Source organism: Chaetodon trifascialis, chromosome 2 (genome assembly GCF_039877785.1).
Source record: "Chaetodon trifascialis isolate fChaTrf1 chromosome 2, fChaTrf1.hap1, whole genome shotgun sequence".
Taxonomy (NCBI): Eukaryota; Metazoa; Chordata; class Actinopteri; order Chaetodontiformes; family Chaetodontidae; genus Chaetodon; species Chaetodon trifascialis.
The window spans coordinates 25,949,271-25,975,070 of NC_092057.1; the positions used below are offsets into that span (position 1 = coordinate 25,949,271).

Below are 25,800 nucleotides of genomic sequence, written 5' to 3' on the forward strand. Positions count from 1 at the left end.
GGATTACCAGGAAAGTTTGTCCTGAAATTCATGGTCCCCAGAGGACAAATCCTACTGACTTTTCCTTTTGCGCCACCGTGTGGTTTGTGTTTTCAGTGGAATGTCTCTACATTCATTGCAAATAATAATTGCAAATAATAATTCCTATCAGTCTCAGCTTAATCCTAATTAGCCTAATCCTAATTCTAAGCAAAGATGGAGAACATGCTAAGCATTATACCAGCAAAACATCAGCATGTTAGCACTGTCACTGTGAGCATGTTAGCACAAATCATGCCTCGGTAAACCCTCACCTGTGTGGCACTCCTTATTAGAATATTGTATTTTTCATACTACAGAGTTGCAATGCTGTTGGTCATTTTTTCAATGTCCATCCATTAATTTTCTATGCCGCCTATCCGGCGGCATAGATCCTTGCAGGGGGCTGGAGCCTATCCCAGCTGTCAACGGGCGAGAGGCGGGGTACACCCTGAACCGGTCACCAGCCGATCGCAGGGCAACACACAAGACAAACAACCATTCACACTCACACCTAGGGGCAATTTTAGAGTCACCAATTAACCTAATGAGCATGTTTTTGGTCTGTGGGAGGAAGCCGGAGTACCCGGAGAGAACCCACGCATGCATGGGAAGAACATGCAAACTTCACACAGAAGGGCCCGACCCGGGGATCGAACCTGCAACCTTCTTGCTGTGAGGCACACGCACTACCTGCTGCGCCACCGTGCTGCCATTTTTTCAATGTAATATGTATTTTTCTGGCTGCACGGTGGCGCAGCAGGTAGTGCGCGTGCCTCACAGCAAGAAGGTTGCCGGTTCGATCCCCGGGTCAGGCGGGGCCTTTCTGTGTGAAGTTTGCATGTTCTTCCCGTGCACGCGTGGGTTCTCTCCGGGTACTCCGGCTTCCTCCCACAGACCAAAAACATGCTCATTAGGTTAATTGGTGACTCTAAATTGTCCGTAGGTGTGAGTGTGAGAGTGAATGTTTGTTTGTCCTTACATGTGGTCCTGCAATCGGCTGGCGACCGGTTCAGGGTGTACCCCGCCTCTCGCCCATTGAAGCTGGGATAGGCTCCAGCCCCCCGCAACCCCGAAAGGGCTAGGCGGTATAGATAATGGATGGATATGTATTTTTCTATCTAATGTGATTTTTGTTAAGGTTAGGCTGAGGTGTTTGGTAGTGGTTCAAATAAGTTTAATGTAGAAAATGTGTTATGGTTCACAGCTTTTTGCTTTTTTGATACAAATAACTGAACCTCTTCTTCATACAATTTAGCAGTATTAAATTATGAATTTCCCAGCTGCACCAGAGAACATAAGAACATGAAATATGTTTTTGCTGCAAAGAGGAGTTCCCTTCAAAATATATTGGTTTTCTTACACACAGCCACAGACTTTTCTCCACTCAAAGACCTGAAAGCTTGTTTATTTATATGGAATCCTGAGGGGTTCACACCCTGCTCTGTCACTGTCTGTTTGTGTCACACACACACACACACACACACACACACACGCACACACACACACACACACACACACACACACACACACACTGTGCCCTTCTTGTGCACTCTTATTCTGTCTCACCCAAACACTCACACACACACACACACACACACACACACACACACACACACACACACACACACACACACACACACACACACACACACACACACACACAAACACACACACACTCACATACACACACACCTGTCTGACTGAGTCAGATCTGTAGCTGTGAATAATACACGAGTAGGCTGAGGTCAGACTGTTCAAGTGCAGGAGAAACAGGGGAGAGGCTTTCACTTAAGCATGCCAGCCATTTTTAATAAGTCAGAGAACAAACTCATGTCTCCCATAAACTAGGCCAAAGCACAAAATGCTATGATATCACCAGGGACTGCCACTTGTACCAGTATTTGCTGGGTGACAAAAGCCTGAAGGCTGGAAAGTTACAGCAGCTAATAACAAGAAGGTTGGCTGTTCAGATAAGACAAACTCAGGGAAAATAAGGATCTATTGTCTCCTCTTGTAATTGCTGCTGATGATGTGCCCTTTAGCAACGCAGACCGCTCATGGAAGTTTGGCTAGAGCTGGTACGGGGGGTAACAGTACAGAATAATGCTACTATATGCCCTACAATCAACAAAGAGTGGACATTACAAGCTTCCTATAGAAGTATTATGTGTTCTATCTAATCTCACTGTACAGGTTAAATTCCCTTTATGTCTGCACTGCTCTGCTGTAACCTTCTCCCATACAGCTGTTCATCCAGGTTGATGCTGTGAATGAAGACACATCGATAGCGTTAGAAAACAGCTGCACATCATATTCGCTAAATAATGATCTGTACCAAAACATGCTAATAGGTCGTGTGTCTGTAATGGATCATTTTTCAGGTCAGATGTCTTATTTGAAGAAGTTTTTTTGTTTTTGTTTCTTTAATACATCATTATTTTTGTGAAGCAGATTTTGAATCAAAATCGTTTTTTGTGGCAAAAAAAAGATGTTTGCTGCCATTTAGTGGTGATACTGCATCATTACAGCCAAAACACAATCTAACTGTTACAATCCATACAGTATGATGTACTGTCAATACTCTAATGCTGCTCCAATTTATTGTTCTTGTCTGAAGTATCAGGGCCAGATTAACCCTCTACGGAGCCCTTGGTAAAAAAAAATAGGTGTGGGCCCCTATTGACCCCTGCTCTCTCACTCATTTTGTATTGTGTATGTATTACTTAGTAATTAGTGAGTAATTTAAGGCTATTTTTTCAGAAATATGCTTCATGTATGCACAATTCTCCAAAAATGAGACCACAAGATTATGCAACACTACAGTTGCAACAATACAACAATACAATACCATGTTGGAAACTTGCAGTCTTCTGCTTCCCTGACAGTCTTGGGGCCACCGATAGTTGTCCCTTTCCTGGTTGTAATCATCAAGTTAGTCTTAAAAACAGGACTGGAAAATTGCTTTTGTACATCAGATTTCTTTTAATTAACATCATCATTACAGCACTTACAGTAGAGTACAGTGGGCTGGACGTCATGGTGCATGTGACACACAAAACTCATTATTCATGGAATGATACTGTGCATGTTGCTTTATGTATAATTGCAATGTTATAGTTATATAAACATAAATATTAAAATCATACACGCTACTATAACCTGCTTATTGCTTTCACTCCTTTGCACTCCTGTGCAAACTTACAATGTATAACAAGTTGCATCTAGAACATTGCAGTTTCCAGTAGTCATTACAGGCTGCAAACCACACTGTTGGGAGGTAAAAGTTTGATTCTACAATAGAAATACATGGTGTGAATGTTTTATTGAACTTCATCAATAAATCATAGTCAAAGACAAACTGGAAAACAAGACAGAGCTGTTGGCAGGTATTCATGAGTTTGTGTGTGTGTGTGTGTGTGTGTGTGTGTGTGTGTGTGTGTGTGTGTGTGTGTGTGTGTGTGTGTGTGTGCGTGTGTGTGTTTATCAAGGACTGCTGAGGTACATCTGCAGAGCAGGGGTGAAGATTAAGACAGTTCCCAGTATTGACACTGTGAGGAAGGCCCACAGGAAAATCCTGTCCAACACCTGAGCCACAAACTTCCAGTCTTGAACAACCTGAATGAGACACAGAGACGGACAGACAGACAGACAAAGCAAAAGACAGACAGAAACAACAAAGAAAGGACCACAGGTGAGAATCTGTCAGCCTCGAGCACTTCTGTCACAGTCAACACGCCCCATTCAGATACCACTTTGTGTCATTTTAAGCAGCTATAGAGCAAATGAGTCATACATTGGGGGTGAAACTTGAACAGTCAAGATGCTGCAGAAGTATAAAAAATTCAAAGAGAATGTAATACTCATGCATGCAAAGACTCTCATCCCACGCCTTCCCTCATGTCAGCCCACTCCCACACCTCTCGTATGAAGTGCTCCTTTTTGATGTGACGGCTGATGTAGCGAACTGAATTTGTGGCTTTCTCCAGCATGGCCAGCCAGGCTTGGGTCTCATCCTCCTTCCCTGCGAGGGGGCCTCTCTGCTGGCTTCCACTGTGACTAGAAACACCCCTCCTCCCCACACCTTTGCGGGGCTTGAGCTCTGGACTACGCATTTCCATATCTGGAAAGTGGTATCTGAGGATAATGGACACATGCATTTTACATACTGTATGTATCTTCTAATGTGTACTGGCACATTTAATAATTTGACTTTTTGGGAAATGTGCTTATTTCTTGCCAAGAGTTAGACGAGAAGATTGACACCATTCTCATACATGTACGCTAAATGTGAATCTACAACTGGGAGCTTATAGTTAGCTTAGCTAAGCATAGAGCCGTCTATTTGGCATTTCACGAGGGTTATGTGTCAGACTAGTTTCTGATCAGGACCAGTAATCTCCTGATGTCTCAGCTAATTGTCTGCCAATGACTGTATTTAGCTAGTTAACAGCCTTGCTGCCTCCCATCTCCAGTCTTTATGCTAAACTGAGATAATCTTCTCCTCTGACTCTGGTACAGAAAGCAAACAAGCATTTCCCAAAACCATTCCTTTAGCTACAGTCGACCCCACATTACCTGTCAGTGTGGCCCCTCATACACAGCAGTCTGGGCAGTCTCTGGAGGAAGAGGCTCTTTACCCAGGGGGCCATGGGGTGGTAAGTTGCAGAGGAACGGTGGTGGACGTTAATGACAAAGACGGTGACGATGATGGAGAAAGTGACAAAGATCATGATGAAGAGCAGGTACTCTCCAATCAGTGGGATCACCTGACAGAGACAGAGAAATGTAATGGTCTCTGAGTCAGTTAAACAGCTTCACTCTAATGTTTGAAGTGCTTCTTTCCACAGGTGGAAATTTATTCAGAATTTATGAGGAGAATTTTTTTACATCAATAAATGTAAAAATGATACACTTCTTAAAGAGTTCAGTTTGGGAGCTCAGTATATGAAAAAGTGGATGCAGTCATGGCCTTCTTGAGCTCAGCTTTCCTGGAGTGTTCTGTAGTGGACTAAGAATTATCTGAAGTCAATAGCTTGTTAATTGAGTTGACATGCAGTTTAAGCTGCAGGTAATTGAGAGGGCTGTGAGTGTGATCTGTGTTAATTAGGGCATGTGACAATTAAGATTACAATTAAGATAAGTGAACATAGGAAAAAGCACCACAGAAAAAATACAGCCCAGACTCAACTTCAAAACGAACACAGGATTTGAAGCGAACCCTCTTAGGGAACCCACCTTTGAGGATGAAGGGATGATTTCTTCTATGACCAGGAGGAACACAGTGAGTGACACCAGCACAGATGTGGAAAGTGACAGTTTCTCTCCTTCGTCCGATGGCAAATAAAACACCAGCACAGTCAGAAAGGAGAGGCCGAGGCATGGGATGATGAGGAACAGGGTGTAGAACAAGGGCAGTCTCTTGAGGATGAAGGAGTAGGTGACAAATGGGTACCAGTACACCTCATCCCTCCTGCTTCCCTTTACTCCCGTGGCATTGAGGATCTCCCACTCGCCATTATCAAAGAAGTCTTTCCGGTCCACATAGTGATCAACCAGGACCAGGTCCACCATGTTACCATCGTAAGTCCAGGAGCCAAACTTCATGGAGCAGTTCTGTCGGTCAAAGGGGAAGAAGGTGACATCCATGGTGCAGGAGGACTTGTAGCTGGCAGGTGGAGTCCATGTTATGGTACCATCCCAGCGCACAATGGCTTTGGTCATCAGGGAACCCTCAAAGCGACCATCCGCACTGAGAGAAGATGAGAAAGGAAGGATGAGGTGGTGAAGAAAAAGTCATAAAGATCAGTCAAGGTAAGCTGTGATGTGTGTCAGCCACTGTTTCAGAACATGCTTCTGATGTGTGCGTAACTCACTTTTCATACAGGACAATGTCAGGCAGCCATATCGTCTCTGAAGGCACTCTGATGGAGGTGATACCTCCATAGTCATCTGGGTTCCACTTCAGCTTCACATCAACCCACTCCTTTAAATAAATCAATTACACACATGACGAGTTATACAATCTGATCTATTTAGCCTACATTTTAGTGTGATCTTATGATGCAGCTGTCAAAGAGACTCAGGAAAGCTTGATAAGCCTTTAAGTGCATCTCCTGCATGTCAGCACCACGGACAGCTCCAGACTGCTGACTGCACCCAGCAAATGGAAACAATGTTTTACACGGCATGGTTTGCTTGTGCCTTGTCCACGATTCATTTGAGCAAGACAAACAAGTTAAAAGAAGCGTTCCCGAGTACATGCCGTCTCCTTTAAACTACAAGATTTGTTATGAAAATTCTTAATTTTCACAGATTCATGTGTATTCACTCTTGTTGCAATTTCCTTTTATTTTGTTGATGCCCTTTAATGATCTAATTATATCATATAGATCCATTTAAGAATTACACTTTTTAGAAGTGTTAGGACTAGGAAAAAAAATATATGATAAGTTTATTACAAGGAGTAATGGGGATTATTAAATGGCACTTAAGACCAGGAAATCATAATAATCATAATGTAATAATCATAATGACCAATGATATATTGTATAGTAATTCCAAAATATGTGTTATGTGTTTAGCTTTTGCATCTAGGATCAACTGAATTGACCCTGGAGCTCTCCTAAATGTCAGTCAAAAAATGTACAGATGGTGTTTGTTGTTTCATATTGTGCTTAGGGCTGGGCGATAAAACGATAGCGATATGTCTCGCATAGACACTTAATCAAGATCACTAAAAAATGCGTTCGATAAAACATTCGATAATTTTTTTTTCTTCGTGGGAAGAAACCTGAAGTTGCGAAGCAAGGTTGGTTGCATGAACAAAGGTACTCGCTCTCAGGTAAATGAGCAACGTAAGGAGTAATCGCTAATCAGTGAGAGAGACACGCTAACACGCCAATCATGTAACAGTATCAAGTTCGGTTGCAACATCTTGTTGTCTCGTGTTTGATGCTCCACAAGGAGTGAGATGAGAAATAGAAAGTGAGCGCTGCAGCAAGCGAGGAAATTGTCGATAAAACAGGGAAAGTCAGCTCGCCAGTATGGAGTTTTTGGGATTTTATAAGTCGGACCGCAGTCAGACCAATGTGGTCTGTAACTTATGCAAGACTGTCGTCCCCACCAAGACCGGTAATACCACAAACTTGTTTAACCACCTTAGCCGTGCTCACTCTTTGGAGCGCTGCCGTATTCGCCAACGTCCAACAACATCTGCAACCGCAGCACCACCGCACAAGCAGCTGACCACCATGCAGAGGTATCTGCTTCAGTGCCTGATGACAATCATCTAAAAAGCACGAAGACATAACGGAGGCAGCGGCATATCATATAGCTAAAGACATGCTTCCGCTGAGCACTGTGGAGAAACCAGGTTATGAACATCTCTACACGTGCTTTTTTTTTTTTTTTTGCAACACACTTGCAATAAAAATATAATTGAATAGTTCATGTATGTTTAGAGTAAGAAGAGTGACTAAAGTTGTTCATATGTCTCGGCTGGTTTTATAGTTCAGTCAAGTACTGTACTGTCTATCATGTTTGTTTTTTTGTATGTTACAGATGTCAAGTCCACCTCAGTTTCTGCTATGTTTACAAAACACTAAACATGTGTTTTCCAGGGTTGTGTTGACATTTCCTTTCCTTTCTGCCTTGATAGCTGAGGGGATTATAATCAGAGGAAGGTTAAATTTAAAATAAAAATGTTTAAATTGAATGTATTTTTCTCCTGGTCCTTATTTTAAATAGGTAATAAAAAATATCAATAATTATTGATATCGACCGATATAAAACACTTATATCGTGATACAGTTTTCAGCCATATCGCCCAGCCCTAATTGTGCTTAATGAAATTAATCACATTTACAACAAATTTATCAGCTCTTCCCATCAGTAAAATCAAACTACATCACAATGAGAGACATTGTACATTTTATATAGGCTACAGTAGCACATTGTTGCCAATGAATCATAGCCAACACTCAGACTGTGTTCAAATGAACTGATATAGCCACCACTCTAGTCACACTGCACCAAAGGTGGCACACAAAGAATACCCAGATGTGAAAACAGCAACCTGACAGTTTAAAGATCCAGTTGTTGTAAATAGTAGCGTTCACTGTTACCTGCCAGAGCCAGACATTTGTAGTCATCAGTTGGTTCTTTTCATCCTGCAGGAAGACAGGGAATGGGTTTTATTCACTGTTTGTACATCTTAGTGGGGCTTAACTGTGAGCAGTGAGAGAGGCTAATGAGGAGCAAACCAGAAGCTGGAGACAAAAAGTTGAGTGGGATGAAAGAAAGAAAGAAACCTAGTTAGAAAGTAATTTTTTTTCTAAAATTGGGTTAATTATTCCTCTTGTTTGCCACTAAAGAAGCACAGAGGAACATTGTGAGGGTTAAGTGCCTGCTTCATGGTACATCTATAGCATTTAATGAGCAAGACAAGCACAAGTTACTCTTGACAATACTAATATACTCTAGGTGCTGCTGCCTCATTTGTTCAATACATAGTATTGATCTATACTGTACAAAAACAGAAGTGTGAAGTATATAAAGAGGGTGAAAGAAAGCAATAAGAGGAGGAGGACAAAGGCAATAATGAATTTGAAGAGGTCAGAGAGGTTTTCGATGTAAGCTGTCGACTTTCCATGCAGGATACGCTTTGCCAAAACATAAAAAGCAAAACCCGAGGTAAGAGAAAATCTATGGAATAGATTTTGTGGTTTGTCTGCACTCAAGAGGCGCTGAGACAAACCTGATTGCATACCCATCCTCTCTGAACAAAAATTGAGCTGGTTTTGTTTTTTCAAAATCACAGTAGTTTAGTTAAAATACCACAAGATGGCACTGTTCTAGATGTTATTTCTGCATGGCAGGAGTACGAACATCAAATGCTGATGTAGTCAAAATGTGGCCCTCTGTGGAGTAGTGGGAGCAGCTTTGTGTGTGTGTGTGTGTGTGTGTGTGTGTGTGTGTGTGTGTGTGTGTGTGTGTGTGTGTGTGTGTGTGTGTGTGTGTGTGTGTGTGTGTGTGTGTGTGTGTCCTTGTGTAAATAATAAATGCAATCTGGTTCCTCTCAGCCTGATGGCCTCATTACTTCTTCTGCCACTATGAAAAACTACTTTGGACCACCCTTTTAACCTTTCTTCCTCTCTCCTCTTTTTACTCTCTCTTCCTGTCTTTGGCCCTTTAAATCCCTCTGCTCCTTACTCTCCTCTTTGTTTATCCTCACACGTCTGTCCTCAGCACAGCTTCTGTACAACAGTTCCCTTAAACCTGCCTCTCTCTGTCTTCATATTTCTCTTCCTCTGCTCCAGCTAACTTTCATCATTTCCTCTTGACATTAAATAAAAACCTGAACAGAACATAAGCCATCTGCAGTATCTACCAAATTCTTCTCATGGACTTCTTTCTGTTCCCTCTCTCTTCTTTCAAAATAATCACTCATCCTTCTTGTGCTCTATATTCTCATGCATTGCATGATAGTGAGTTTCACTTCCTCCCCTCCTTTCCTTCCTTTCCTCTCTCATTCCAAAACATAACCATCCAGTCCTCAAAAGACTATAACACGATTTTATTCACCATGTTACATAAGGATAGTTTAATTTCTGCAGAGAGCTTCCTTAACAGGAACACACAGCTTAAGACTGTGCTGGGTTGGTCTCCCGGAAGCATTAGAGCCTCTCTGCCTCTTTTCACTTTGCTCAAGGGCGCTCAGGATGTGGTTAGCTGCAGAGACTGTCTAAAATACCCTCATCTATCTAATATTAATATAATACATTATATATGGCAAGGACAGAGCCAGAGCCACCTTTGAGGACACTGAGGTCGCGTCCTCAGTATTTTAATACATATTTTGTGAATTGTGAATTTGTGGGTTTTAGCAACATCTAGTTTCTGATTGACCTTTCAAAGTCCAGTCTGATTTTATTGATTTTCTGTCTTCCATTCTTCCTCTGTCAATATACCAAAAAATGCAAAGTCAGCTCACAAGATGAATCGAAGAAGATGCAAGGTCTGTTGAGTGCTCCACATTAATAACCTCCATATTTAATTTGCTAAGAATTCATGACAAAAATAACATGATGATCTTGTATTTACATCCACTTTGCTACTTCTTTGATGTAAATCCACTCTCTTTTCCATCTAACACATTAACAAGTACCAAAGCAGCCTTAAAGATGACCATACAGTTAAAAAACAAAGATGACTGACCATGATAAATCTCAGAGAGGTTTCACAAACAGAGCCCAGAAGGCCCATCCTCCATGTGTAAAACCTGAAATGGCTTGACATTATGTGTCCCTTGTGTGTTTGCATATCTGCATGTTTTTTCCTCACCACATCAACCAGCTGTGAGATCTTGAGTCCAAAGCGGACAGTGATGGTGTCATTGGCGTGCTGGACAGGCCGCACCCACTTCTGGTAACCCCTGAAAAGGTTCCTCAACAAGGAATCTTCCATCTCGGCCAGCGACACAAAGTCTTCCTGAACTGGAAGAAAGAAAGTTGTGATGAGGACAAAAGACATGGTAGACAACAATAGTGTTCATGAAAACATAGCTATGGACATGAATATGAGATAATTAGTAATTAGTAGATTAGTTCATAACAATAAACTAACATACTTTAACATCAATTTGGATAATTGATAAAGAAAATGTGTGTCTACACAGAGGTGTTTTTCAGAAATCATACAGAACAGATGCATCAGTCTTTTAATTAGTCCAGCTGTCTACACAGCTGTTGTGTAAAACACACCTTTACATATGTAAACCCAACCCAAAGCACTTAAAGTCTATTTCACACATGTAACTGCAGTGATTCTGTGTTGGATTTGTTGTGTCAACACTGTCAAAACACAGGCGACCTATACTAAATGTAGTGCCTGAATGCATCATATGTGGATGGAGAATTGAAAATCTTGTGCTGCTCTAATAATACGCTGCTTTTGCTCTACAGGCTAGGCAATGTCAGTCGGATACATCAGTTGAGAATCATGACTGAACATTTGTGCAAATCCAGTAGCTGGTGAGATCTCTCAAGGATAAGCATAAGTAATTCATCCTCTGGATAACATGCTTCTAGTATGGCTAAATATGGATAAAACAGGCAATCTGAGGGTGCTACCTTGGACACTAGGCAATTCTTTTTTCAACATTTTATAAGGTAAACTATTCGATTAATAAAAAAACAACAACAAATGAATCAATAGTGAAAAAAGCTGTTTGTTGCAGCCTGGTTTATATGGCGAGTTGACTCACATGCATGTAATATTCATGTGCATGGACAGATGTGCACATAAATGTCACCCTCTCGCAAGGCCTACATGTTTAAGAACATACAAAGGCACAGTGGTGCATGAACAAAGTGAACTACCTCTCCAGAGTCTCAAAAGCAAGCGGAAGGAAAAATTTAGTCAGGGCCTAAGAGTCACACACACACACACACACACACACACACACACACACACACACACACACACACACAATGTCAACGCTGGACTGACAGCTGGTCATGGCCGAACGAATGCATCTAAGCTCCCAAGGCTGACAAAATGATCATGCTGACATGATCACCTCAGACAGAACAATTGCCAGGGGAGACAAGCTGAGCTGGGAGCGCTTTGTGCAGCCAGGCACAAATAGTCAGTTAAAAAGTGACGCTCACGCTGAGCAGGAGACTGAAGGAACAGTGCTTTCGCTTTACCAGCCACCGTTCAATGGGTAGTGGTACAGCTTGTATTGAGTAAGAGCTAATGGTTTAGTCTGGTAGCCAGACAGAGACTCGTCAGCGGCTTAAAGTTTGCATACTTGATTGCACTGACAGTCAGTGTGCTCACCGACAGCTATATGTCCCGTCAAATTGTCCTTCAGCAAGATGCTGACGCTCTTCCCTGTTACTCACATTGTAACTCAGTCTAAAAGATGCAGATGACAGCAGCATTTGCTGGGCGCTCAGAGCATTATGTGATATTTGTACTTGAGCTGCACAACAGAGCCTCCCACAGTAACTGGGTGCCTCTATCAGCTCTGAGCGTTTCACTGCATGAGAGGATGTTATTTGGCACCACCAACAGTCGTGTTGCAACGCAGGCAGAGGCTTATAGACAGAAAAGAGAAGTTTGGATCCACAGCCTCCTCAACAAGGGGAATGGAGCAGAGGAATGGAGAGAGCTGATAAGGGAGGAGAGAGACAGAGTGACCCAGAGCAATTCCCTTCAGTGTCTGAGAGACAGCATGAGGGGGCAGGGTAGGGTTTGATACGAAAGGAGAATTAACTGGGGCAAGGAGAATGAGAACAGACAGTAAAACAGACAGCAAGGAGAAAGCAAATTCTCATTTCAACTTCTAAACACAAGGTTCCACACTGTGCAAGCCAATCCCTCGAATGTGACATCCACACATTACTTGATATGTTATATTATGAAACTGTAGTTTACACTACAGAGAGATCAGGCTTTTTTTGTTTGTTTGTTTTGTTTTGTTTGCAGAGCTAGCCTGCATGTTTTTGTCTGTCTCAGCTGTGTCTAATTCTCAGTGATTACGATTAATTTAGTCCATAAATCTTTCTTCCAGGAAACGTGAAAGCCAGATAGTATGACTGATAGATTACTGAATGCATAATGCTTCCTGTACATGGTACGAGGTGTTTTAGGCGGCAGAGGAAACCATTTTAATAATCAGAAACGATTCTGCCACTGTGTGCAGGTCACTGAATAAAACTTTTTGTTTAAACAGTAATTAAATCATTTGTGCATCAAATGTCATACACTTCATCAGAGGTTAGCTTTAAATTCCTTTTCATCTTCTTTTAGGCATGAAAATTTGGCTGATGTCGAGAATTTCTTGACGATACTACTAAATGTTTGGTTAAAACAACACCGCAGTGACACCTGTAGTTGTTGGGTTTGTTTTAACAGCTGGGCACCATAGTTTGTCGCAAATATTACTCAAACAGAATTCAATTACAAATTTCTTGGAATCTATTTTCTGCAGCTGAGAGTGAATATTTACAGCAGAAAGATGGTATATTTTGGATTTGACACAAACTAAACTACAAGGCAGTGAATTTATTCATAGAATGAAGGAACATGTCACCCAGTGTTTTAATTGGCTATTAAGAAACAATGGAGCTCTATGACACATCGCAGTAAACTACATCAGACTGTGGATACACAACATTTATTCATAGGATTAATTCATTGTTGGTTTGGGTTTTTATTCATAGTTTCTCTTGTGTATAAAAATCAATCTCTCCAGGTTTTCATACTACATATTGCTAAATTAGGTGACATTATACTTGCTGTCATGCTAAAGGACTGGTGAGTGAATTAAATCAGCGGAATGCCCTCACAAGTACTCTACGATAAGACAAACATGTATGTGCATGTTTTTTATGCCTGTGTGTATGCATGGAAAAAAAAAAACTCAGAGTGCTTTAGGGAATGTGTGCATGGACACAACTGCACCCTTATATTTCCTGTCTTCTGCCTCCTATTTCCTGTCGGGTGTGTTGGAATCTGACGTACGCAGTGTGCTCAGACAGATTACATCCCATTGCATCAGAGCCCATGCAAAGCAATCAGTTACGGGGTGTCGGTGCACTCAGTCAGCTGAATCCTATCTACCATCTCTACAGGAAGCAACTCTGTCTCAAGACCCTCATTAACAAAAACGCAGGAGCCAAACTAGTCTGACAGTGCAGGGATGGATTACAAGAGCTCACTCCCTCTCTCAGATAGAGGATGATTGACTCGGTGTGTGTGTGTGCATCCAAGTGCAGCTGACTGAGCAGAGGTGAAGGGGGGAGTATTGATTAGAACACACAGTCTGATGGTGGGGGGTGGGTTTGATTTTCATTGGGGAAATTATGATGCATTAGCATGTGTGTACACTGTGCGTGTGTGTGTGTGTGTGTGTGTGTGTGTGTGTGTGTGTGTGTGTGTGTGTGTGTGTGTGTAAGAGAGATGGCCTACAGTTTGTTTATGATTGATACAGACAGAGGAATAACCCAGCATCCAAACAAACACCCTGCCTCCTCATCAATCTAAAACACCCCATGGGCCACACAGTGGTACGATCACCTTGATACTGCCACCATCTGTTCAGTATGGAACCTCAGTGAGACGTACCACTGTGAGGGGTACAGGGATGGGAGGGAAAACAGAGGGGAACCCATTTTTTCGTCACACAGTAGTACAGATGGAAAAACAATTTAACTCTGTGTTTTCCTCCATGCAGCTGTCACTGATTTCTAATGAGATGCTTACAGGCCACTGGAAAAGGGGATTTTTGAAGGCAAGGATCAGGAGAGAAGGAAGCAAGCTTTACCATCTGTGTGGCAGCCCTGCTCTTAGTCACCCACAATGCAAATGGACAGGTACCTCTGAGGTAGCCAAGACTTGTCACAATGGTTAACCCCTACTTCTGAGTCACGTACTGTTATGTATGTGAGCGTGCAAGCCAGCACGTTGTTTGCACATAATCCTTGGATGCCACTGGCCATCACATGCCCAGAGGTGACCACATGTATGCAATTTGACTGTTCATAGCCTGCACGTGTACCTACATCTGAGCCCTGTTGTGAGCTGTATTCATTGGAACTATTTTCCACCAAAGGAAAGGGTCCTGTGGAACTGTGAGGTATCAGCAAGGTATGTGGATTAACCAGTGGGACAGGGCAATTGTATCTGCCTGCTGTTCAATTTTTAAGGTAATTTTTTAAAAGCTGTGACGACCACAAAGAAAATTCCATTCATCTCTACTGAGTTGGCAGCAGTTACAACAAAGGTCTCAAAACCCAGATAGATAAAAACCCAACATATCTGCATGCTAGAGGTTAGTGAGAACATATGTTTGCTTTCTTAAAATTTTGGGTGAAGTGACCCTTTAAAATCCAAGCATGCCTACCTGCTTCCAAAAGGTGACATTCCTGTAATTCAACCGCCGCAGCTCAGTGTCAGCTTAAAATGTGATTCCTCTTAAGTGTGGACTGATACTGGGACAGCTAATTGGTCACTGGAGGTGGATTAATTATTCCTCGTCATCACATCCCTCTCTTTTACTCTCTCACTGGTGCACACACACATTCTTGCAGTATATGCACAGTGTGTGACAGCATGTGCTGCCAATAGCCTCTCCATCTCAAGATTGGAGTGGCATAAATGCTTTACAGTGAGCTGAATCAACACACACACACACACACACACACACACACACACACACACACACACTATAGTGTCGGCTTCTCTGTAGCTCAACACCACAGTGACACAGTATTTTATTCTTTATCAGACATCACTCAGTCAGTCTGTTTGTGTCAGGGAATTCTTTTCTCATGCAGTCCGGGTATTGTCCCATGTTGTTCTCCTGTACCATGTCATACACTCATCTTCAGTCATATATCCCCAGGGGGGCGCTGCGCTCCCATTCTTAAATAAACCATGAACATGCTCCTCTCATCTGACCCTTGCATTTTGCAAGTACAATCACATATGAATTATACAATATGCCTGCTTCTTTATGAAACTCTTTGCTCATTAAGACAAGGCAAGACGGTGCACACCGTCTGTTCGATTAATGAGACTGTAACGTGGTGGGATGCTGTGTTTTGATCGCGCAACGCGGTCCCAAATCCTCAGCAGGCAGCGTCCAAGTCTATTTAGCATTTGTTGTTTTGGACGCATAAGACCCAACAGTTTAGAGACGAACTGTGTTTCCCGATTCTTACCTTGCATAGTAGCCTTCCCGAGAGCCAGGGAGAACCACAACACCGCAACCGCAAACTTCATGCTCTCTCTGATCATCAACAACACCGACTGGATCTATCCACCGCGAAGATCAAATCATGTCACTGATCACAAACACCTGCAGGACGCATCGCTTCTAAAAGCCAAGCGGGACTTCCGAAGTGTCGCCGCTGAGATGTCCAGTTTAAATAATGAAGGACAGCCGCTTGTTGGAGGCTTTGTATAACACGGACCGCCTTCACGATGCGGGCCAGCAGCAGTTTGCGTGATTCCCTCCACCTTCCTCCTGCTTGTCGCCTGTTGTGCGTCTCTGCAGCCTCTTTTCGTGCGCGCTTGTGTCCCGGTGCAGAGATGGATGGATGGAGCGGAGCGGAGCCGGGCTGAGGGCGGGACGGAGGAGGGCCGGCCCGTCAGAGGATGGAGGGAGGACGAGGACTGGGGGGGACAGATCTGGTCCCCTACCAGAGGGAAATAAATAATCAGATAAAATAAATAGTTAGATAGAGGGATAGATGCACGTGCAGTATACGATGCACATTCAAAACACAAACTTGGATTTTCAATACATTTATATGACACTTTCTGGCTAATTGTTTTGTTTGTTTGTTTTTTGTTGTTTTTTTTTTTTTTTTTAAATAAAAACTCTCAAAACAATCAGTAACTCCACTTTTAATCTGTTTATATAAGTGAAATAAGTCCTAAATAAAATGACAACACTAACATTTCTCAAACTGTATATTTTGGTCCAAGAAAAAGTCACATTGTAGACTCATTGCTACCACAGATAAATACTGCATATGATCAACTGCCACAATGTATTAGACAACTTTATGAACAAAAGTAAATGTAAGACAATTTAGGGCTTTAATGCCTCGCAAACATCCTTAAAGACATCTCACCAATTCATTTTTATAGTGCATAGTACTTAATTTTCAAAACTGCCTCCCATGCTAGCTATTTAATAAGGTTAGAAGAGCTCAATATTCTTGTACTATACACTCTACAGATCCAAAGCACACTGCCCACATTCATGCTTCCAGTGCACTGCTCTACATAGAATACAATCACACTTGTCTTAGCCATGTTTTGAGTGGGAAAGGCTGGACCTCAGGTTCTTCACTTGGGCAACAGTGATAAGGCCATGTGTGGGAGCTGAAAGGCTACAAAATTGGTAAGAAAAATACCTAATACTGTACCAAGTAACATCTTACCAAGCAGGAATGAAACAGCCCATGATTAACCAAAAGATTATTGCCTAATCTGCTAAGCAATGAAACATTGAGAACATGACATCGAAAATGTTGATTAAAATCGACAGTGATCCATGAATGAATATAAAGAAACAAGCCCTGCAATGTCTAGATCAGCACTGACCTGGACATGTTTTGTTTTGTTATTTTTTGTTGTTGTTTCTTAGTCAGCAATGGCTAAAGAATAGCAATGACCTGAATGCAAAGCATAGGGTTTAGCCATCAACAGCTAATGGTCAGTAGTGGCCTGAATAGTTTGCAAGTTTGAGTTTAGCCAGCATGACTAGTGTACAGCAATTACATACATGGAAAAGGTTTAAGCAGTGAAGTCTCCATTCCCTACTTTCAGCATTTCATTCATTAACACACTGAAGACCTGAAATTCAGTGCAGTGAACTGATCTGACCAAAAGAAGCCAGCAGTGACACTAGAATTATAAATTAGGGAGTGCAGCCAAATAATTGGTGAGACAAACCACAAAACCACTTAACAGTTATATGCAAGCTCACCATAAGCTGCGAAGGCCTTAGAGATCTTTAAGCTTCAACACATGCCAGAGGCATAAGCAGAGGATGAGTTCATGATAGATCATGAAAGAACTTGAAAAGAGCATTGACATGCAGCTGTTACCACAATGCAACATTGATGTAGCAATTAGCAAATGCAATCAAGGTGTAGCAACTGACAGATTCAATGAAATGAAGCAATTACCAGTACCAATATTCCATTTGTTAGCCATTACTGAATGATAAATTAGAAAACATACAGTCTGTAATGATCAATGCATGTATGTTGTCAACGAGATCTGAATGAATGACCAGGTGCAGAGGTCACTTTGACAGAGGTAACAGATAAATCGAATAGACAGCAGGCAGCAACACAGCACTACCATATTTACCAAAATACAATGAACATGAGCATGTAGATGCAATGAATGTGTAGTATTCAGCAGAATAGGGGCTAACCCTACCCCCCCACCCCCCCAACCCCTAACCCTAACCCCTAACCCCTAACCCTGGCCCTAACCCTAACCCTGACCCAACACATAACAATTAGTAAAACAGTGACTGAACAATTGCAGATGCAGTGAAAATGAAGCAATTAACAGAATGTGACAGAATATGTATCAATTATCAGTGAACTAATATGTCCACTGACAGCCATGACTGGACACAAAATTAGGGTACCTATTTGGTCTGCAATTACCACATGCATGTCACATTACCAGCCGTAATCTGATTTAAATAAATATAACCAGATGAGTGAATGATATGCTGAAATCAGCTATGACTGAAAATACAGGAAAATAAGGAAGGGACAGAAAGCGGTAGATAGTTGTAACAGACTGGTGCCTTCTGTGAGGCCTCATCATGCAGTAGAACATGGGCAGCCTCCTCACGCTGACACACAGAGATCACCATGCCACGGACATCACTGTTGCCAGATTCACCTGTAGGATTTAAAATCTTAAAAGTCAATAACTTAAAGGAATAACCTACGTATAAGTATGCCTGATTACCTGGGAATTGAGAAATATGTGGATGGTGACATTATGATATGTCTTGTGTTATATTTTTGGAATGTCAACTTTTGTCATTTGACTAAAAGACAATGTCTAGACTCATACAAAAGTAATCCCTCTCAGCTTGCAGTGTATGTATAAGAGGGATACATTACACTTTGAATTACCTTTTGAAATTGTTTTGGCTTTTTTCTTTGCTTGTGCTTGTGGCACAAAAATCTGATGATAACGTGTCATCTAATGGTGTATGCCTGCAGTAACAAAAAAATGTTTTTGTGCATGAGCCAGCAGCTTCAACTCTTACAGCTTTAAACATCAGCCATCTGAATATAGTGTATAGACTTGATGCAGAGCCTATTTTAGGTTGACTGTTTCCTTTAGAAAATGTGGGGCCTTCTGTTAGCCTAGTGCCATGCTTCTTATACAATCAGGGGTTATCCTGCTTCCTGCCTTCCCTCTTTTTTTTTTTAACAGGAAACTGTTTTTAAAATGTGCCAGGTCCTCAGCACATGTGAGGTCCCATCTGCCTGCTGAGCTTCAGCTATGGCTTACGACGTGATTGAAGAAAGAGGTTCTATTTACAGCAGACAAACAATATCACAAAGAATAATTAACAAAGAATAACTACCTCATATACTATGTCACCTGAAGCAGACATTTTCTTAAGTATGATCTGCACTAAAGTACCAGAAAAATAAGACCACCAATTTAATTGAATCCCACAGAGCATCACACACCAATGGGATCCTGTCTTTGCCCATGCAGAGAGCATGCTGAGCTTAGACCTGCACAGACAAATCATGTCCTACCATATTCCCAAATTATCTCTCTAAGATTTTTGTTTCATAAAAGGCTTTATTGCCAACATGAGCAGGTTTTGGAAAAGCTTATGACAGAATCTGAATAGGGTGTCTGCCTTTAAAGTCCCTAGCATTAAACTTCCCGATAATTCCACCCAAGGAGCATAATTTGACTTGTTGGCTTGCCCATGAGGATGCTTTGGAGATGGATGGGCTTAATAAGGCTCCCTGGCATCCTACCACCTGCCACCGAGTGGGCTTGCTTGCAGTGGACATGCTGGCCACCTTGGAGTCAGAGTGATCAAAGGCTGACAAGAAAACTGAGAACACCTTTAAAAAAAAACCCTGTCTTCGAAGGCAGACCATCAAATTAGCAAAATAAAATCACAAGACCTTCTTCAAGACCATCACATCACTTCCCTCTAAAGGATGAAAAACATTTACAGCTTGGAGGGGGCCTGAGCGGCACCCTTTGGCAGCTGGTTCACATAGAGGTGGAAGGTGATGGTGACACTTCAGGCTGAGGAGGTCACTGCTGCTGTTCCACTGCATGATCGACTGCCATGTCGGAATGGCTGTTTTACTGAAGAACATCAGCAGATGCTGGTACAAAACCCTGACAGCACAGCGTGACAATGAATGAGTCATTGTATGTTACTTCTGAATAATGCACATTATGTAGGTTAATAGAAAATAGCATAAATGAAACAAGGTAACACCCTCATCTGGAAAATGTGCACACATGCACTACAAGTCATTATGGCTTCCCCTACGAAAAATCTAGTAAAACAATCTGTATTTTATCCGATGTCGGTTGAGTGTGAACCATGTTTAAAATAGCAAGATTCACACATTCTATGAAAGAGATCTAAAACATTTAAAAACATAAAATTGTCCACACAACCTTTGTTTTCCAAAATATCTCTGTACACACAGGAATGCAAAATCATTTCCAAACACTCAAACAAGCATCCAGGCATCCAGGTAGTTTTAGCTGTCGTACCATAGTTGTTGCATGCTGGTTTCTTTAAACTAATTTAGCCTGACCCGTAGAGCGTAACTAGCTGGGGTGGAGCGGAGCTATTAAGTAGAAGAGCAGAGTGGTCTGATGAAGGATGGCAGCCAGACATTGAGGTGGTGGTAGTAAACAGGAACTTTATTTCGACTGCAGCAGCAAACACATGGCCTTCTAACACCATTAGGCTGCAACCTAAGCTTATCGTGACACTTTTACACTGACTACCATAACTCAGCAGCTGTGCACTAACTACAGCATTTGAATCAAGCACAATCCGCTCTGTGGATGAGGCACTCTGTTTGGTATTGAAGTTCCCAATGCCAAAATCGACCACCTCATATCCGCTGGCTAGAGGGAGAGAAGAATTCGTGCAGAGGTAAATTCAGCCTATTTAGCTAGTGGCAAGTCACCTCTAGAACAGACTGTAACATCTAGTGTGAAGTGTATTTATATGCATTTCTAATGGAACTACAAATACAGCTTTGCTCATTATTATACAACATGTAGTATTATGTATACTATACATACTGTAATTCAGTCCGTGAAGTGGCTTTTCATCTGATAAGGATGTCAACACCCTCTTATTAAACCTGAATGTCAACACTTGAACTTGAATATCATTCTAGAGAGACAGAGTACTGAGCAAACACAACAAAACATGATATTTCTATTAATATTTGTGTCAGCAATGGATGATGTCTGTTTATTCTTCTGTCAGGTGTCTCAGTGTGAAGTCTGAAATACTCAAGATGGGACTCAAGAACCGGAACCATTGAGAACCATGTCCAAATGATTGATGTCAGCATGTTTTTCTGACAGTTTCACATTGTAAAACAATGGCAGCAAACTCAAGTGTCTATGCTGCTGAGAACTGAAAACACAAAAAAGCGTGACTTCATTTCACAAAGAAAGACGACAGCAGTATAATGTCTGTAAAATGATGATTTAAAGTGAGGGGGTCTATGTGGTATGCACTTAAATTCTGGGAGTGCTATGTATTTGACACTCTACGCATGAGTACCACTGCTTCCCAACCAAGCAGCACTTCCATTACTGAGGGTAAATATCCTATCTTCCTATTATAAATTACAGCGCCATGCAGACAGGCTTAGCAGCTTTCACCAAGAAAACTTAAATAAAATGAAGGCAGTAGAAATATTCCCTCATTTCCTCCATGTAGATGATGACAGACTGCTGCTACAGCTGGCTCTCAGGATGCATCCAGCCTAACAACAACTGAACAGGAATCAGTGAGGGATTCAATAAAGAATCAGACTGAAAAGAAGAATTGATAATGGCATTGGTATCAATAAAATCTTAGCAATTTCCATCCCTATGACATACTTTGAAGTGCAACATGCCTCTGTATTTCTGATTAAAAAGATTAAAATTTTTATTGTTTAGGTGTACTGCCATCGGGAGAGTCATAAAGCAATAAGAGCAAAGCAGAAATACCGTGAACAGCTCTACTGCGACGGATGGCAGAGATGGAGGGCTTCTCCTGTACTGGCAGGAGCAAAGGGATACCTGAGGAAAAAACAGGAACATATGTACACAGGAGGAAAACCAATCTGGGAAATGATCAGTACAAAACAAATCATCAACGTCTGCTGCAGAAACACAATATACTTTAATCAACGTTAGACCCTAACCTAATAGTCCAGGAAGGAACGAGGTCAGTCTTTTCAAGGTGGCCAGCATGTCCTCCACAGCGAGCTCTGCCGCTTTGAGCAGAGCCTCTGTCTTGGTTACTCCCATGCCAGTCTTGTACATGACCCCATCAATCACCACACAAAAGGGAAAATCAAGCTATGTTATGTTGCCTGAGAAAACAAGAGTTGAGAAATTGATTGAAGACAAATCCTCGGCTCTGGCTGTGAATGTGTTATTTTTTTGTTTTTTTAAATCAGCTATTATGCGAAGCATTCTGACAGATTTCGGGAATCATTTGAAGAGCTGAGAACCTGCAACTTTTCACCCTGAGTAAACTTTAGGAAAGCTCATTTCACTGGCTGGAGGTGTCAAGCTGTGAAAGAAGCCGTAATAATGAATGAAATCAACAGATGTAATATTTGCTTGGGATGAAAATACAGACTTTAGAATTTTGGGATGGCAGTTGCTGTGATTTGCTGTACATCTGACGTAAGAATGGCTAACCATCACCAATTTTCTTCAGAAAATGTCAAAATTTTGAAACTCGTAACTGCATTTAAAAATCTGTCAGTGTTCAAAATAATCTGAGTTTGTTGATACAGTTGTTATCAATTATTGGGTATTGCTGAAATTATTCCTCATACAAACAAACTAGAGCTGAAATGATTAGTTAGGTATTTGATTAGTCAATGGACAGAACATTATCAGTGATTATTCTGACAACTGATTGATCATTTAAATCATTTTTCAAATATTACATAGTTCTCAGGGCTCCAGTCTCACTTTTTCCACGAGTAGCACTAGTGCTCCCTACTGAAAGTTTTAGGTGCATCAGCACAAAATTTAGGACAACATTAAAAACTGGCATGCAACTTAACACATTCATGTCTTATGGCTGATAAATGCTTTATTAATAAAAAGACAATTTATAGAAATAACAATGTGCTGTTTTATTTAAAGCAAAAAGTCAAAAAGTAAAGCAGTACTTTTAGAGAAAGTCATTTTCCTAATGACGTTTTAATTCTCATTTTCATTTGTGTTAAAACTATAGTGTTTTCCTTTTTTACTGGGATATTGGCTGTATGTGTAGTACGGTGTTTGTGGTTGGACAGAGGATTTGCTTTGCTTTTTCTCAGTGTATTTTCATATGCCTGATGGATCTGCAGCTTTTTGTTGTCTTTTTTCATAGTAAACTGAACATCTTTGGGTTTTGTATTTTTGTCGACAAAATGATTAATCAATCTATTGTTGCAGTCCCAAAATAAATCTGAATTTCTGTAATAATGAATTACTGTAATTATTCATGGCTATAGTCATCAGGAAACAAAAGACCCAGATTAGAATTTGAACACAGGCAACATATAAATCTTTTGCATGAATTGACAGCTATAATCAATCAACAGGCTTCCATGGACCAATAACAACAGTAATGAATTTGAATGCATACAGACATGCTGAGGAGCTTTCTTCGTGGTCACTGTCTCCTTTATTTCCAGGTGGAACATCTGGGTGGGCTGATGGAGCAAAGCCATGCTGTCCATCTTGCGTTGCCTGTATCTGTCTGTATAGATTTCTCCATTTGGCTGTAGGCACAAACAAACAAACAAACAAAAACCTGCTCTGCAACAGAAACCAGACCTCATAGAGGATGAATGCAATCTGGAAGTTATTAGTTCTTAAATGATTATCACTGGTGATAGATATTGCTAATGGAGATTTGTGGGATTCAAGCAAATCACATTCTCAATGTACCTTTGTGAGGGCAGATGGATGTTCATATGATTCAGTCAGTTCTGATGCTGCAGGAAAAGGCTTCACGAGGACTCTTGGGAGATCAGAACAAAACATGTCGCAGCTGGAACGTGGCGAGAAATGCTGTAGACATGAACAAGTTAAAAATATGTACATACAGCGCCACCTCTTAGCCGATACCTGCCTCTGTAGACTGACACAAATGTTGGAATTGACAGTAAAACTGTAGAGGTAATCATTCCATGCACTCACAGGCATTTTAAAATATCCAAAGACAGATTGTAGTTAAGGTGAGAATGCATGTAGAAAATGACTTAAAAATTATGCAATTACGGCTGTACTTGTAAAACTAAACCAGTGGCATTACATTTGCATAAGCATTTGGGCTGTGAAAATTGGCTATTAAATTATTCCTTCTAAAAAATATCTATAGTGCATTATGTCCATAAAAAATGGTTTCAGCCTTGGTCATGACATCAGCATCTGAGAATTGCTCTGATTTCCTTGTTGGGATTACTTTCCACATTGAGAATGACCACAAGCCTTTTGGGCCACTGCTGGGGTCAAAGAACCTGTACGGGTTGCCTCCTCATATTCAGACTGATAATGGGATTAATAAGATTCTCATACCTCAACTTCCATGTTGCAGGGAAAAACATAGCCACTGCTGATGTCCTGTCAAGAGCGCATGTGTTTCCTTTGATACCGCAATTCATAAATACAAAAACGCAATTACTGTTATTAAATAATAATACAATTAATAATACATATTAAATATATTATTATATTATACAATTATTACTGCGCTATTGGTTCTTCTGAGCAGAGTGTTCAAGTTAGTTTGTGTGAACATGCTGGTAATTGGATGAGCTAAAAGGACAAATGTGCTTGATAAAGTTAACACTCTTTCATGAAGTTTGGTTGCCCAACAAAAGGCTGTTGCAAGTGCAACTGGAAGGAGGAAACACTGTGCAGTTTCCTTCTCTGGAAGAACAAATACCTGCCATGACATCTAAATCTGCTGAATATATGAGTGTGAAAACTCCTCTAAGGAATTGGTGAGAGGTTTCAGGGCATGAAAAGTAATCAAAAGGAACTAAACATATTTGTTACGTTGTCTAATGTGGAACCATCTGATGTCCCTGATAATTAACAACACAAAATCACTGAGTTGCAAAGCAATGACCCTGTAGCAGTTCTGTTCAAAGCCAACTCTTTCTAAGACTTAGTTCTGCTCAAGACTGACTGAACCAAACCTGGAAAACCAGCTGTGAGTAGCAGAAGCATCATCATCATCATCACTACCATCTGACATCAGATGCCAAAGAGAAAAAGTTCCAGCCACCGCAGAGGTTAATTGATATATGTGTTCAATAATTTAGTTGGCCAGGGGTGCCGCCAAGGGGGTGCCAGGGGAACCAAAGGGACCCTTCCCAGAATATTTAACAACTTTTCACTTTTCTCATGTAACAAACTTAAACCAGCAATCCAGCAAGACAGAAAACCCCTTTGAAGAGCCTGACTTTGATAAAGAACACTTGTTTGCCTCAACATAGTTCATAAAAAGTTTAGTTAAAATACTGTTGAATGAAAAAAAACATGGCTGCCACCTGGTGGACATTCACAGATTGTATCCTCTAACTTTAACGATGGTCGCCATGTTAGATCTAACAATCACAGCGCTATAAACTCTTGCCGTGTCTTCGTTTGTTGGGTGACACAGTGCATCTTATTTCAGGATCATGCACGAGTTCAGATGTCGGGGAGGCGGGTGAAGCAACTGTCAGTCAGACTGACAGAAGTTGATACTGGTGGTCCTGTGTACCGACAAAAAAAAAAGCTGTGGATGTCCTATAACATTAAAAGCAAAAACAAGAGACAACACACTTTTCCTTTCTTTGACTGTCCCATCTGACAGCAGCAGCCTCAGCATCCCTCCTTCTCCTCTTCCTCCTCTTCATCATGGTTACCTGACTGCACTCTAGAGAGAGCACCTGACTGGTCAGCACTCAGTAACATGTTGAGGGAGATGTC

General features: G+C 41.3%; 1 protein-coding gene across 3 annotated transcripts; it reads right to left on the bottom strand.

Moving 5' to 3' along the window:
• Window positions 1-3,271: 3,271 nt before the first annotated feature.
• On the bottom strand, window positions 3,272-16,183 carry chrnb3a (cholinergic receptor nicotinic beta 3 subunit a). Of its 3 annotated transcripts, none has more exons than XM_070976022.1 (9): window positions 15,753-16,183; window positions 10,363-10,514; window positions 8,145-8,189; window positions 5,895-6,004; window positions 5,257-5,770; window positions 4,597-4,787; window positions 3,939-4,155; window positions 3,510-3,636; window positions 3,272-3,443 (listed from the first exon to the last, which is right to left on the bottom strand). In XM_070976022.1, the coding sequence occupies exons 1-9, from the start codon at window positions 15,826-15,828 to the stop codon at window positions 3,412-3,414; spliced, it is 1,464 nt and encodes a 487-aa protein (XP_070832123.1). In that variant the 5' UTR covers window positions 15,829-16,183; the 3' UTR covers window positions 3,272-3,411. The 3 variants fall into 3 exon arrangements, with proteins under 3 accessions (XP_070832123.1, XP_070832116.1, XP_070832131.1); XM_070976015.1 differs by having other exon boundaries at window positions 3,272-3,461; XM_070976030.1 differs by lacking the exon at window positions 3,272-3,443 and having other exon boundaries at window positions 3,475-3,636.
• Between the last annotated feature and the right edge of the window lie 9,617 nt (window positions 16,184-25,800).